Source organism: Pseudophryne corroboree, chromosome 2 (genome assembly GCF_028390025.1).
Source record: "Pseudophryne corroboree isolate aPseCor3 chromosome 2, aPseCor3.hap2, whole genome shotgun sequence".
In the NCBI taxonomy this organism is placed as follows: domain Eukaryota; kingdom Metazoa; phylum Chordata; class Amphibia; order Anura; family Myobatrachidae; genus Pseudophryne; species Pseudophryne corroboree.
Window position 1 is genome coordinate 492,715,082 of NC_086445.1, and position 16,105 is coordinate 492,731,186.

General features: G+C 45.5%; 1 protein-coding gene and 1 non-coding gene across 2 annotated transcripts in view; both read left to right on the forward strand.

The window, feature by feature from the left end:
• Positions 1-16,105, forward strand: part of SYAP1 (synapse associated protein 1) — a 52,305-nt gene that overhangs the window by 20,135 nt on the left and 16,065 nt on the right. Inside the window, exon 4 of the mRNA XM_063953942.1 lies at positions 4,684-4,757. Coding sequence (XP_063810012.1) covers positions 4,684-4,757 — 74 coding nt within the window. The remainder of the gene's footprint in view (positions 1-4,683; positions 4,758-16,105) is intronic.
• Positions 8,715-8,829, forward strand: LOC135054119 (U5 spliceosomal RNA). Its single transcript, XR_010243368.1, has one exon. It is a non-coding gene; the product is annotated as a U5 spliceosomal RNA (small nuclear RNA).

The following is a 16,105-nucleotide window of genomic DNA, read 5'->3' on the forward strand; positions in this document are numbered from 1 at the left end:
GATGCCAGAGATGCGTACCTTCCTCATTATTCTTTACTCCGTTTTGCAGTCTGTTCCGATTACTAACAATTCCAGGCTCTACCATTCGGAATACAACAGCACCTAGATTGCATGGTTCAAATACTTCAGGATCACGGATGTATCCTGAATCTTAAAAGAAAAGAAAAAGAAAAAGTCACACCTAATACCTTTTTCAGCATCTTCAGTTCTGAGGGTGATCTTCGACACCTCTTTCCAGAGGGTTTTCTTGTTGGAGCCCAAAGCACCCTACAGAACTTTGTCACGTCAGTACTGTTAGTACATCATCTGTCGATCTTATTGTGTAGCTGTTGGGCACGAAAGTCTCAACCTTCGAGACTGTTCAGTACTCCACGTTACATTTGTGGGAATTCCGGTGGGATATTCTCCAAAATTGGACGGGATGTTCAGTATCCCTCTCATCTCAGTTTCTCGTTCTGTTAGACAGCATTTCTCAAGCTCTACATTGGTGGTTACCAGTCCTATACTTGATCACTCAGGATTAGGTCATTTTGACCACGGACGCGAAGTCTCCTTGGATAGGGTGCCATAGCATTACATATACGGCTCCAGGGACTTTGGCCCCCATCTGAGACTGCTCAGCCGATCAATGTACTCGAGCTCTAGGCTATCTTTCTGACTCTTCTGAAAACTCCGTCCATCCTGGCCAGCCAGTTCTATTCAGTTGGACAACGCCACATATGTAAATCATCAAAGTTTTTTTTTTTGTGAGATCAGGGGACCTGCTGGCTTTTGCAGTAGATGCCATGACCGTTCCATGGGATTTTTATCTACCGTAACTGTTTCCTCCTGCCTTGGGTACTCAAGCGCGTCATGGATCAATGGGTGATGGTAATCCCTAGTGGTTGCGGACTGGCCTCTCAGGTCGTGGTACATATTTTATATATCACACCTGTACCACCTCGCTAAAATGTATTGTGTATAAAGAAGTTTAAGTCTAGATAAATAGGCATAGATGAATTCTCAATGTCTGCAGGTCCCAGGTCGTGTCTTCTACTTTGTCCAAACCTTTTACAATAAGGTCTGTTTCTACACAAGGACCTTCCTCAGTTGGCTTTAGCGGCCTGGCTTTTGAATCCAAGCTTTTGAAAGCTAAGGGGTTTTCTCAGTTGGTGGTCTTGTACTATGCTGGCATCCCGGAAACCTGTTTCGTCATGCAGTTACTGTAACACAGTGTACAGAAGATCTACTTCTTGTGGTGTAAACAGAGAAGGGTTCATACATCCAAGTTTCGCCCATTTTTTGAACTTCCTTCAGGGGGGTTTGGAAGCTGGATTAAAGCTTTGTTCTTTCAAAGTACAGATTTCTGCTCTATCAACTTATTTACAGCAGCGTGTGGCCCTTTTTCCAGTGGTCCAAACCTCCTTCCTTTTTTTTTTTTTTTTTTTTTTTTACGGAGTGTAGGGTGTATGCAACCACTGTTTCATCAGCCGGTAGTTCTGTGGATCTGAATCTGGTCCTGTCTGCTCTCAAACGGGCTCCTTTTTGAGCCTTTAGCTTCTGCGGATCTTCAGTTACTTGGAAGCTGGTCTTCCTTGTGACTATTGCCTTAGCATGGTGTGTTTCCGAGTTAGGTGCTTTGTCTTTCAAAGCTGCTTTTTCTCGCCTTCCATGACAATAGAGCGGTTTTCTGTACGATTCCTATGTTCCAGCTGAAAGTAGTTTCGGCTTTCCATTTAATCCAAGAAATTGTTTTTCTGGTGTTTTCATACTTCAGTGACTTTCCGAGACTGGGATGATCTGGCTATACTAGACATTGTTTCATCTCTGTAAATTTACTCTGACAAGACTGGCTGCTGCACAGATTCTTGGCCTTTTCTTTACGAAGCACATAAATGCAGTTGGCCCTCTACTAAGCAGACCATTGTGTGATGGATCTGCTTGGTCATCACTCAAGCCTATGCTAGTACAGGGCGACCGCCACCAGACCAGTGTTAGTGCATTCCACTAGGCCGGTGGTAACCTCCTGGGCAGCGCGACATGGGACTTCAGCAGAAAAAGTGTATCGTGCAGCTACCTGGTCCTCTGTTCACACATTTACTTGTTTCTACAGGTTTTTTTTTTTTCATGTGTTTTCTCGGTGATGCCCATTTTGGGCATACCTTGCACATACGGGTTAAACAACAATTCAACGTTTCTTTCGTTCTACATTATGTTATGAGACCAGGTTGTTTTTGTCTGACCCCCATATCAAAGTTTGATGTTACTCATGTTTGATGGGCTGTGGGCGATCTTTCCCCTTTGTTCCTATTTCTACCTCACCATGTTCTTTCTTTTTGTGTACTCATGTTGTAGTTTTTGTATGTGTTTTTGTTTTGTCTTGGCTCATTATATAGGATATGTGACTTTTGTTTGAATTTACCATTGTTACTTCATTATTGTGCATTGCATTGTCATTTTGATGTGTTGCTATTCCGAGAAATGTTCTGTGTATTTATAGGTTTTCAAAAATATCTTCAATAAAACATGTATAAAAAAAATAAAGTTCCGGGGTAATTTTACTAAGGTGGGAGTTCTCGAAGGTGCTAGATAAAAAAATAAAATAATATACTACAGTGCAAGCAATCCTCCCTGGCCTCTACCTACAGTATAAACGAATGATATCTTACTCTCACTAAAGATAAGCATGCAGAATTCATGTCTCTCTGGTTCAGTTGACTGGATTTTCAAGAACAGACTAGTATACTTCCCTCCTCTCCCCTTAGTGCATGGGTCTTTAACCTGCGGTCCCCCAGCTGCTGTGGAACTATACATCCCTGCATGCCCTGGCACATATTTGCTATTAAGGCAGCGAAAACTGAGACAGGGCATGCTGGGATGTGTAGTTTCACAGCAGCTGGAGGGACGCAGGTTGAAGACCCATGTCTTAGGGGTAAATTTACAAAGATGGGAGTTATATTTAAAATGGAATGTTGCCCATAGCAACCAATCAGATTCTACTTCTATCCTCCTCCTCCTCCTCCTCCTCCTCCTCCTCCTCCTCCTCCTCCTCCTCCTCCTCCTCCTCCTCCTCCTCCTCCTCCTCCTCCTCCTCCATGGGACCAATTAAATTTCTAGTTGGAGTAATAATCGTATTCCAAAAAGGGATAATTAAGGGACAATCCAACAAATATGGAACATGGAACCTTTTTATGTATGGCATGTCCGGCAGAGAGGGAATAGAGAAGCTGCATATTTATGTATCACACCTGATACCACCTCGCTAAAATGTATTGTGTATCAAGAACTTCAAGCCTAAATAGGCATAGATGAATTCATAAACCCAAAGATACACAAAATTTACACCAAAAAGAAATTGCGCTACCAAGCTGCAGGTCAGTGGATACTCAGAAGTGGGATGTTACCCTTATCCCCAGAAAGAATACCTAAAGCTGTCAAAATATCTAAGTATCCTCTTTCCTGCGCTCCCCTTAATTTAGAAAAAACAAACGGAGAAGATAGATCTTTACTTATCTTAAATCGGGTGTTTCTCTCTCAATAATACACCTTCTTCATACCCCCTTGTGCTGTCAAACGGGGTGTATGTTTATTCAGAGGTAGTACATGTAAAAGAGAGGTCAGAAAAAAACACTCTAGTGTATTAACCTTTTAACAGTTAAACAACAATCCCTTGCCAAAAATTATGAATTTTAATGACAAGAAGTGTTTAAAATAAAAGATATCTGTTTAATAGTCCAAAATAATCAAACGGTAAAATCCAAGCATAAAATCTTCATCACATGGAACAAAAATTTTCATATCCAAGCAATGTATGAGGGTGGCTTCCTACCAGATTTGGGATTTCATAAGTGCACCAAATTTGTAGCTGTGTTGATGTTTCCAACGTCCCCGGGAACGGTCAGCTCCAAGCAATGGGCACCTCGTCCTCTCCTCGTCCAGGTGATCAGCCACCGAAATGTCACAAATCAGCCAACGCGTTTCGATCCGTGGATCTTTTTCAAGGCATATGCCTTGAAAAAGATCCACGGATCGAAACGCGTTGGCTGATTTGTGACATTTCGGTGGCTGATCACCTGGACGAGGAGAGGACGAGGTGCCCATTGCTTGGAGCTGACCGTTCCCGGGGACGTTGGAAACATCAACACAGCTACAAATTTGGTGCACTTATGAAATCCCAAATCTGGTAGGAAGCCACCCTCATACATTGCTTGGATATGAAAATTTTTGTTCCATGTGATGAAGATTTTATGCTTGGATTTTACCGTTTGATTATTTTGGACTATTAAACAGATATCTTTTATTTTAAACACTTCTTGTCATTAAAATTCATAATTTTTGGCAAGGGATTGTTGTTTAACTGTTAAAAGGTTAATACACTAGAGTGTTTTTTTCTGACCTCTCTTTTACATGTACTACCTCTGAATAAACATACACCCCGTTTGACAGCACAAGGGGGTATGAAGAAGGTGTATTATTGAGAGAGAAACACCCGATTTAAGATAAGTAAAGATCTATCTTCTCCGTTTGTTTTTTCTAAATTAAGGGGAGCGCAGGAAAGAGAATTCATAAACCACCTTATCCCCTTTAGATGCTAAGTACATATTCCATAGTTGTCTGAAAAAGGGTTTATCCGTGAATAGGTTCTGCTAAAAAAATAAACAGTAAAGTAATAATAAAAAAAAAAATTGTATTTGTTTTTAACAGAAGTAGCGGTTCCACCTTGGGTCGGATATAGTGAAGAGGAAACCATTCAACAACAAATCTTGGCCCTGTCAGCAGTAAGTATTTTTGATGTGGTCTTTTACAATTTTCTGTTTAATGAAATAGCCCACGATGAAAGAACAGTAATTTCAAGCCTCTAATCACATTCATTTAAGTGTGTGCTAGTGAAAATGAGTTAATAAAAATGATCACTAGGAAGTGCTTGTGTAAAACAAATTTCTCTAACGTCCTAGTGGATGCTGGGGACTCCGTCAGGACCATGGGGAATAGCGGCTCCGCAGGAGACGGGGCACATCTAAAGAAAGCTTTTAGGATCACATGGTGTGTACTGGCTCCTCCCCCTATGACCCTCCTCCAAGCCTCAGTTAGGTTTTTGTGCCCGTCCGAGCAGGGTGCAATCTAGGTGGCTCTCCTAAAGAGCTGCTTAGAAAAAGTTTTTTTAGGTTTTAAATCTCAGTGAGTCCTGCTGGCAACAGGCTCACTGCATCGAGGGACTTAGGGGAGAGATTTTCAACTCACCTGCGTGCAGGATGGATTGGAGTCTTAGGCTACTGGACATAGCTTCAGAGGGAGTCGGAACACAGGTCATCCTGGGGTTCGTCCCGGAGCCGCGCCGCCGACCCCCCTTACAGATGCTGAAGATCGGAGGTCCGGAAACAGGCGGCAGAAGACTCTTCAGTCTTCATGAAGGTAGCGCACAGCACGGCAGCTGTGCGCCATTGTTGCTACACACTTCTCACTGACCAGTCACGGAGGGTGCAGGGCGCTGCTGGGGGCGCCCTGGGCAGCAATATTAAATACCTTTAGTGGCAAAGAATACATCACATATAGCCATTAAGGCTATATGTATGTATTTAACCCAGGCCAGATTTCTCAAAACCCGGGAGAAAAGCCCGCCGAAAAGGGGGCGGAGCTTATTCTCCTCAGCACTCGGCGCCATTTTCCTGCTCAGCTCCGCTGTGAGGAAGGCTCCCAGGACTCTCCCCTGCACTGCACTACAGAAACAGGGTAACAAAGAGAAGGGGGGCATAAATTGGCGATATTTATATATTAAAAGCGCTTATAACAAAAACAACACCTTTTAGGGTTGTTTATATACATTTATAGCGCTTTTGGTGTGTGCTGGCAAACTCTCCCTCTGTCTCCCCAAAGGGCTAAGGGGGTCCTGTCTTCGATTAGAGCATTCCCTGTGTGGCTGCTGTGTGTCGGTACGTGTGTGTCGACATGTATGAGGACGATGTTGGTGTGGAGGCAGAGCAATTGCCGGTAATGGTGATGTCACCCCCTAGGGAGTCGACACCGGAATGGATGGCTTTAGTTATGGAATTACGTGATAATGTTAGTACATTACAAAAGTCAGTAGACGAAATGAGACGGCCGGAAAACCAGTCAGTACCGGCTCAGGCGTCTCAGACACCGTCAGGGGCTGTAAAACGTCCCTTACCTCAGTCAGTCGACACGGGTACCGACACAGATGAATCTAGTGTCGACGGTGAAGAAACAAACGTATTTTCCAACAGGGCCACACGTTATATGATCACGGCAATGAAGGAGGCTTTGCAGATCTCTGATACTGCTGGTACCTCAAAAAGGGGTATTATGTGGGGGGTGAAAAAACTACCTGTAGCTTTTCCAGAATCAGAGGAATTGAATGACGTGTGTGATGAAGCGTGGGTTAACCCAGATAGAAAACTGCTAATTTCTAAGAAGTTATTGGCATTATACCCTTTCCCACCAGAGGTTAGGACGCGCTGGGAAACACCCCCTAGGGTGGATAAGGCGCTCACACGTTTATCAAAGCAAGTGGCGTTGCCGTCTCCTGATACGGCCGCCCTCAAGGATCCAGCGGATAGGAGGCTGGAAACTACCCTGAAAAGTATATACACTCATACTGGTGTTATACTGCGACCGGCAATAGCCTCAGCCTGGATGTGCAGTGCTGGGGTAGTGTGGTTGGATTCCCTGACTGAAAATATTGATACCCTGGATAGGGACAGTATTTTATTGACTCTAGAGCAATTAAAGGATGCGTTTCTTTATATGCGAGATGCTCAGAGGGATATTTGTACTCTAGCATCAAGAGTAAGTGCGATGTCCATATCTGCCAGAAGAAGTTTATGGACGCGACAGTGGTCAGGTGCTGCGGATTCCAAAAGGCATATGGAAGTATTGCCATATAAAGGAGAGGAATTATTTGGGGTCGGTCTATCGGATCTGGTGGCCACGGCAACTGCCGGCAAATCCACTTTTTTTTACCTCAGACCCCCTCCCAACAGAAAAAGACACCGTCTTTTCAGCCGCAGTCCTTTCTTTATCATCCACTAGGGGTCACTGGAGTACTCTTGGGATATGGACGGGCGTAGCCGAACAAAGGCACTGAATATTTAAATTTAGGACTCTCCCCCCCTCCATATCCCCGAGTACCTCAGTGTACTCTCTCAGTGTTTTTTCGGTGCTCACAGCACGAACATCGGCTTGTGGGAATGCCCACATTTGAGAAGATTTTATTTTTATTTTTAATTTTTACACTTCCCTTCCCAGTTTCTTGAAAAACTTGGGTCCGGGATGGTGCCGCTGCAAGGCAGCGTATGGCGTGTCGGTCCTCACAAAGAGCACCCTCACAGCCACAGGCGCTGCAAGGCAGCGCATGGCGTGTCGGTCCTCACAAAGAGCACCCTCACAGCCACAGGCAGCCACTGTCTCCTGCAAGCTGGACGGAGCTTACAGAAAACCCCGTCACAGCCAAGAAGAGACAAAGAGCTGGAGGGACGGAGCATTCAGCAGAAGCCCCGTCACAGTCACAGCCACGCTGGACTGAGCTTACAAAAGAAGCCCCGTCACAGCCAGGAAAGCCCGTCAAACTGAAACAAGGTATGGTGGGGTGTAAGGACGGTCAGCTCACGCTGCCGCCCTGCTGTGTGGGGAAAAGGTATTACTTTACTGCGCTGATTACATGAGAGAGCCGTTAGTACAGGCACCCGCCGCTGCTCGCCGCCGCTGATTAGACACGCTGTAACCAGCCGAGCCAGCCACTTTACGAGATCGCGGGGACACAGCTCTAGGCGGCCGCACGTCACTCAAAGACGCCGGCCGCTCTCCCAGCGCCACCGCAGCCGCCGCTGATTACCCGGCCACTGCTGCAGGATGAAAGGCGCTACCGGGGACACAGCTCTGAGCGGCCGCTCTCCCAGCGCCACCGCAGCCGCCGCTGATTACCCGGCCACTGCTGTAGGATGAAAGGCGCTACCGGGGACACAGCTCTGAGCGGCCGCACGTCACTCAAAGACGCCGGCCGCTCTCCCAGCGCCGCCGCTGATTACCCGGCCACTGCTGTAGGATGAAGGGCGCTGCCGTTCGTCCGGACCACAGCTCCCCGGCACTTTACAGCAGCGCTTCCCTGCTTCATCTTGGCTCCCTGCACCCGCTCCCGTCCGCTGCAGGTAACACAAGCAGCGCAGCTGCAAGGGTGAGGGGGAGTAAATGCCATAGCAGCAGCACCATAAAGGCTGCATGGATAATAAGATAGGCTGTTCACTTTTAAGCTAATAACCTAAACTATGTTTCTGATGTAAACACAGGCATTTTTAACATGCTTCCTGTTTTTTCTGTTATGGTTACCATATAATGTTAATACAACAGTGTTTCTATTAACTGGGAAGCTAAAATGATTATCACAGTTTAATAGGCTATTAAGCCTATATTAACTGTATAATAGGCTATTAAGCATATATATTAACTGCAGCAGGAATCCTGTCGTGATTTTCAGTGTATGCATGGCATGGAGGGCCAGTTTAATCATTACTGTTTCTTCCAGTTTATAATTCCAGAACATTCCGGCCATACGCCTCTACTCCACAAGGAGGCGCAGGGGTGTTAGTGGGAATTTTTTGTTCAGGTTTTCACATAATTCTGGAACATTCCTGCCCTACATCTCTAAGCCACTAGAGACGAAGGGGTGTTAGTGGGAATTTGGTTCGGATTGCACATGGCCATGTGAACTTTTCACATAAAGAATACTCTGGTTTCTCTTCAGAGAGAATAAATCTTTCGCCTTTTACTAAAGATTTCCGTAGAGAGAAACAACCATGAGTTTCATATAATTTTTTGATGCTTGGCTACGGCTGCCTTTAATATGCTTTTCAGCAATAAAAATATATATATGACACAAAAGAACTTCAATAAGTCGTGCAAGTGTCTGTTCGTTGCCTATTTTGGGGTCTGTCTGCATAGCGAGTAAGGCTCTAGCGCAGACTAAAAATAATTTTAAAGATCCTATGTTAACATTGGCAATTCAAATTTAAAGAGCGGTAAAAATCCGAGTCTCGGATACTCCGCCTGCTCTAACTAAAGACAGTCGTTTCAAAGGGCCAATTCCCTTTGGGTACCAGGGTGTTTATTTAACTGGTCTTATAATTTAATGCACGATTCTATGTCAGATCTCACACCAATAACTACGAGTGAGAAGGGTGCATTACACAGCACGCATATAGTAGGGGTTTTTTGACAACATACATTGCTAAATCCCAGTGCGTCACTGTCTTTATTTGTACAGAGACTGAGTACACTCTAAGCTCTATTTAATCGTTTCCAAAATGACGCGATCCGCCATTGGTAAATGCGTCTGTGTCAAAGAATACATTTCAGTTACTAGACTATATGTATGGAAACAGGGACGATCACGGTTTAAAGAAGCTGCAGAGTATAGCTGTAAAGCTTCTGCTAACGCCGGTCACTTTCATCGTCGCTAGTTTAACCATGACAAGGCCATAGCTTGTTGGTCTTAAATTTGACATTACTGCAGCCAGTATCAAAACGGAAATACTTGTGCCGGCGTTTAATTCCTTTAGACTTCAGTTTTTTAAAACAAAAACAGTCACGCCTTGTAAAGACGCTATAGTCTGCAAGCCAGTGGCTTGATGACCTCTTAGGCCATCTACATGTTCCTATTGTGGAGCGCGTCTTTACACGTTACATTGCGGGAAACATCAACTCATGAGGTCTCAGCTATTTACAGATTTGGCAGGTTGCCATTTAGTCTCTGCTGGTTTTCAGCTGTTTTATATCCAGTCAGTAGTACACCAGCAGAGTCAGGGTTACTTATTCCCCTCTGTTTGGGGGAACAAACAGCAAGTCACTTAATGCAGTTTGAAAATGGATTTTCTGCGGTTAGCATTTGCATATTGGAGCCACAACATTGCATAATTGCATTTGATCTTCACAATGCGTATTTACCCATTCTGGTTGTTAATAGGTTCTAACCTTGGCAAAACGCCACAACTATTAACCATTTCAGGTCTACCGTTTGGTTTCTGGTCAACGCCTCGGGTATTTACCAGAGTGATGTTGGTGGTAGCTCATCTCAGAGTCCTGACAGTGACAATCTTTCCATACTTAGACTATCTGCTCGTTAGAACTCTGTATCACCAGAGTGCCTCTAACTTAGATGATCTGCTCATAAAAACTCTGTCTCAACACAGTTCCTCTAATTTGCGCTACTACTGTATACTGCGGTGGCAGATCATGTTCAAAGCGATTCCTAGGTAAGATTATAAATACGGTAAATCAAAGACATTTACCTACTACACATCTAGTAATTAGTGCTAAACACGCACACTAGCGATACATTGGTGTATTCGCCTGTTAAAAATAATGATGTGTTTCAAAGCGCTTTAAGTTCGCCGGCCTTCACTCGCGTTTCCCACAGAGGGCCGAGGGTGTATATACTCTGGACGACAGTCTCAGAGGTTCAGGAGTTGTAGTTAAAAAAGAGGTTCTAAAAGCACGACAGATTGCTGTCGATAAAAGTCCTGGAACTCCGTGCATTTTACAATGCACTACATGCTTCGTTTTCAGTCTGACCAAGGCAGTCAGACAAGGCAACGGGAGTTGCATACACAACAACCAGGGAGAACCAAGAAGCCGCATGGCAATGCGGCAGGTAACTCAAATCCTCAATGGCTCAGAACACCATTATGTGAAAATGTCAAGAGATCATTCCGTGACTGCACATCTGTTAGACAGATGATCTCACCCGTCAGGATTGGGATCCTGAAAACTGGACATTAAATCCAGAGGTGTTTCATATGTGAGTCCACAGAAGGGGGTTACCCTCAGGTATACATGATGGCATCTCGCCAAATTACAAAAGCTCAGTATGTGTACAAAACAACAGATCACAAGGGCAGTGGCAGTGGAGTGTTTCACATTCATGTGGTCATTCAGCATCGTGTATCTGGCTCCACCATTTTCCGCTGCTTTTTCCGTTGCCAAAACGGATCATAAGACAGTTCGTCACAGTCATACTGGTGATATCTCATGGGTTTCGGAGAGCTTGCTTCTCGAATCTCCAAGGAATACTGGCACACGATCTTGGGCCGCTCATAATACGTCCAACCTGTTACATCAGGGAACGTTCTTTTAACCATAGTTACAATGTACCTATTACCCATGTACCGCAGCTGCGGTTGACGGAGTGAGGGTTCAGACCGCCCTCTTAAGAAATAGAGCGTTACAGTATCGGTTATACCAACCAGGTTACGAGCTAGTAAGCCGCTTTAGGCAGCTCATTATTACAAAATTTCGTGTGGTAGACCTCGGAAGTTTCCGACATCATCCTTCAAGTTACCCGTATTCTGTTAAACGGGGTGGAATGGAAAACTGCGTTTATCTGCACTAAGGGTGCAGGTATCTGTGTGGTAAACTTATTTTCAAAGACGTTTGCCTCTATTACGTCTGTACACACTTTTCTACAAGGTGTCATCAAAGTTCAAGACTCTATTTATCCCACCTACAGCGCCAGGTGGCTTGAAGTTGGGTTCAGATTTCTTATAGTTTTCATATTTTGAACCCTTACAACAAAGGGGGATTAAGTTTCTCACTTTGGAAAACATTTTCCTTCTAGCCTTGGCTTCGGCAAGGGTTTTGCTTTCATATTTGAGTGCCTTGTTTTCCAAGCCACCGTATTTGAGTTTTCTCATGATAAAGCAGATCTTCGGACGAATTCCGCTTTCGTATTCTTCACATCAATATACCAATAGTGGTTCATGTGTGGACAGCACATTCTAGAATTCTGAATGTGCTACACGCATTACGCGTTTATATATGTCCCGAACGTCTACAGTACGTGAGATGAATACGTTGTTTGTTCTCTATGATACTGCCAACTGGGGTTAGCCAGTTTTTCAGCAGACATTATCCAGTTGGATAATAATAATGACTACAAGTCAGGCTTACTTTAAGGCTAAGTTACAATCGTCTACGTCAGTAATAGCTCATCCCACAGGTTCTGTGGGAATGTTAGACCCAGCGGGTCGTGGAGTGTCTACGACGCGGCTACATAGCCTTCAGTGCACCACGTTTGTGCACGTTTACACGTTATGAATGGTGGCGCCATCAGCATCTAGCTTTGGCCTGCCTACTGTTACAAGTATCAAACAGCTCTCCCGCCCACGAGGGAAGCTTTGGTACGTCCCAAGAGTACTCCAGTGACCCCTAGTGGATGATAAAGAAAATAGGATTTTGGTACTTACCAGGTAAATCCTTTTCTTTGAATCCATAGGGGGCACTGGACGCCCACCCAGAGCAGTTTTACCTGGGTTGTTTTAAGCTCAAGGGAGCTTAGGGTAACAAGTTTTACTTGATTGATATTAAGCTCAGAGGAGCTTATGGTAACACATTTTCACCGATTGGTTCAAATTATAAAGTTCTATCGGTTATGGTGTCAACTGTTTAGTTGACAGTAAGGTTATGGGTCAACATTGTTGTTGTCCGTTATGTTATAGGTATTCTCCATTGTCAACCTCTCTATATAGTTCCTGTTCGCTCAGTAAAAAACACTGAGAGAGTACACTGAGGTACTCGGGGATATGGAGGGGGGGGGGGAGTCCTAAATTTAAATATTCAGTGCCTTTGTTCGGCTACGCCCGTCCATATCCCAAGAGTACTCCAGTGCCCCCTATGGATTCAAAGAAAAGGATTTACCTGGTAAGTACCAAAATCCTATTTTCGCTCCTATAAAAACAAGCGAGCAAAAGGACAGTCTTATCTGCCGCGAGGCAGAGGAAAGGGTAAGAGAGGGCAGCAAGCAGCCCCTGCCCAGGACCAGAAGCCCGCCCCGGGTTCTACAAAGCCATCAGCATGACGCTGGGGCTTTACAAGCGGACTCAGGAGCGGTGGGGGGTCGACTAAAGATTTTCAGCAATCAGTGGGCTCGCTCACAGGTGGACCCGTGGATCCTGCAGATAGTATCTCAGGGTTACATGTTGGAGTTCGAAAGGTCTCCCCCCTCGCCGGTTCCTAAAGTCTGCTTTACCAACGTCTCCCTCAGAAAGGACGACGGTATTGGAAGCCATTCACAAGCTGTATTCTCAGCAGGTGATAGTCAAGGTACCCCTCCTACAACAGGGAAAGGGGTATTATTCCACACTATTTGTGGTACCGAAGCCGGACGGTTCGGTAAGACCTATTCTAAATCTGAAATCCTTGAACCTGTACATACAGAATTTCAAGTTCAAGATGGAGTCACTCAGAGCAGTGATAGCGAATCTGGAAGAAGGGACTTCATGGTGTCCCTGGACATAAAAGATGCTTATCTGCATGTCCCAATTTACCCCTCACACCAAGGGTATCTCAGGTTCGTGATACAAGACTGTCATTATCAGTTTCAAACGCTGCCGTTTGGTTTGTCCACGGCCCCTCGGGTCTTTACCAAGGTAATGACCAAAATGATGGTTCTTCTACGAAGAAAAGGCGTATTAATTATCCCTTACTTGGACGATCTCCTGATAAGGGCAAAGTCCAGAGAACAGCTGGAAGTCGGTGTAGCACTAACCCAAGTAGTGCTTCAGCAACACGGGTGGATTCTGAATCTTCCAAAATCTCAATTGACCCCGACAACACGTCTGCTGTTCCTGGGAATGATTCTGGACACGGTTCAGAAAAAGGTGTTTCTCCCGGAGGAGAAAGCAAGGGAGTTATCCGAACTGGTCAGGAACCTCCTAAAACCAGGAACTGTGTCAGTACATCAATGCACAAGAGTCCTGGGAAAGATGGTGGCTTCTTACGAAGCAATTCCATTCGGCAGATTCCATGCACGAACATTTCAGTGGGATCTGCTGGACAAATGGTCCGGATCGCATCTGCACATGCATCAGCGGATAACACTGTCACCAAGAACAAGGTTGTCTCTCCTGTGGTGGTTGCAGAGTGCCCATCTGTTAGAGGGCCGCAGGTTCGGCATACAGGACTGGGTCCTGGTGACTACGGATGCCAGCCTACGGGGCTGGGAAGCAGTCACACAGGGAAGAAACTTCCAGGGTGTATGGTCAGACCTGGAGACGTCTCTTCACATAAATATACTGGAGCTAAGAGCGATATACAATGCTCTAAGCTTGGCAAAACCGCTGCTTCAGGGTCAGCCGGTGTTGATCCAGTCGGACAACATCACGGCAGTCGCCCACGTAAACAGACAAGGCGGCACGAGAAGCAGAAGAGCAATGACAGAAGCTGCAAGGATTCTTCGCTGGGCGGAAAATCATGTCATAGCACTGTCAGCAGTGTTCATCCCGGGAGTGGACAACTGGGAAGCAGACTTCCTCAGCAGACACGACCTTCACCCGGGAGAGTGGGGACTTCATCCGGAAGTTTTCCACATGATTGTGAACCGTTGGGAAAAACCAAAGGTGGATATGATGGCGTCTCGCCTCAACAAAAAACTGGACAGATATTGCGCCAGGTCAAGAGACCCTCAGGCAATAGCTGTGGACGCTCTGGTAACACCATGGGTGTACCAGTCAGTGTATGTGTTTCCTCCTCTGCCTCTCATACCAAAGGTACTGAGAATTATTCGGAAAAGGGGAGTAAGAACAATACTAGTGGCTCCGGATTGGCCAAGAAGAACTTGGTATCCGGAACTTCAAGAGATGCTCACGGAGGATCCGTGGCCTCTACCTCTAAGAAGGGATCTGCTTCAGCAGGGACCTTGTATGTTCCAAGACTTACCGCGACTGCGTTTGACGGCATGGCGGTTGAACGCCGGATTCTAAAAGAAAAGGGCATTCCAGAGGAAGTTATTCCTACCTTGATTAAGGCTAGGAAGGAAGTGACCGCACAACATTATCACCGCATTTGGAGAAAATATGTTGCGTGGTGTGAAGCCAAGAAGGCCCCAACGGAAGAATTTCAATTGGGTCGATTCTTACATTTCCTGCAGGCAGGATTGTCTATGGGCCTCAAATTGGGGTCTATTAAAGTTCAAATTTCGGCCTTATCAATCTTCTTCCAGAAGGAATTGGCTTCAGTGCCTGAAGTACAAACTTTTGTCAAGGGTGTACTACATATACAGCCCCCGATTGTGCCCCCAGTGGCACCGTGGGATCTAAACGTAGTTTTGGATTTTCTCAAATCTCATTGGTTTGAGCCTCTCAAATCTGTAGATTTGAAGTATCTTACATGGAAAGTAACCATGCTACTGGCCCTGGCTTCAGCCAGGAGAGTTTCAGAGTTGGCGGCTTTATCGTACAAAAGCCCATATCTGATTTTCCATTCGGACAGGGCAGAACTGCGGACACGTCCTCATTTTCTCCCTAAGGTGGTTTCGGCTTTTCACTTGAACCAGCCTATTGTGGTGCCTGCGGCTACTAGCGACTTGGAGGACTCCAAGTTACTGGACGTTGTCAGAGCATTAAAAATATATATTTCAAGGACAGCTGGAGTCAGAAAATCTGACTCGTTGTTTATATTGTATGCACCCAACAAGATGGGTGCTCCTGCGTCTAAGCAGACGATTGCGCGTTGGATCTGTAGCACAATCCAACTTGCACATTCTGTGGCAGGCCTGCCACAGCCTAAATCTGTTAAGGCCCACTCCACAAGGAAGGTGGGCTCATCTTGGGCGGCTGCCCGAGGGGTCTCGGCATTACAACTTTGCCGAGCAGCTACGTGGTCAGGGGAGAACACGTTTGTAAAATTTTACAAATTTGATACTCTGGCTAAGGAGGACCTGGAGTTCTCTCATTCGGTGCTGCAGAGTCATCCGCACTCTCCCGCTCGTTTGGGAGCTTTGGTATAATCCCCATGGTCCTGACGGAGTCCCCAGCATCCACTAGGACGTTAGAGAAAATAAGAATTTACTTACCGATAATTCTATTTCTCATAGTCCGTAGTGGATGCTGGGCGCCCATCCCAAGTGCGGATTGTCTGCAATACTTGTACATAGTTATTGTTACAAAAATCGGGTTATTATTATTGTTGTGAGCCATCTTTTCAGAGGCTACTTCGTTTGTTATCGTACTGTTAACTGGGTTCAGATCACAAGTTGTACGGTGTGATTGGTGTGGCTGGTATGAGTCTTACCCGGGATTCAAGATCCTTCCTTATTGTGTACGCTCGTCCGGGCACAGTACCT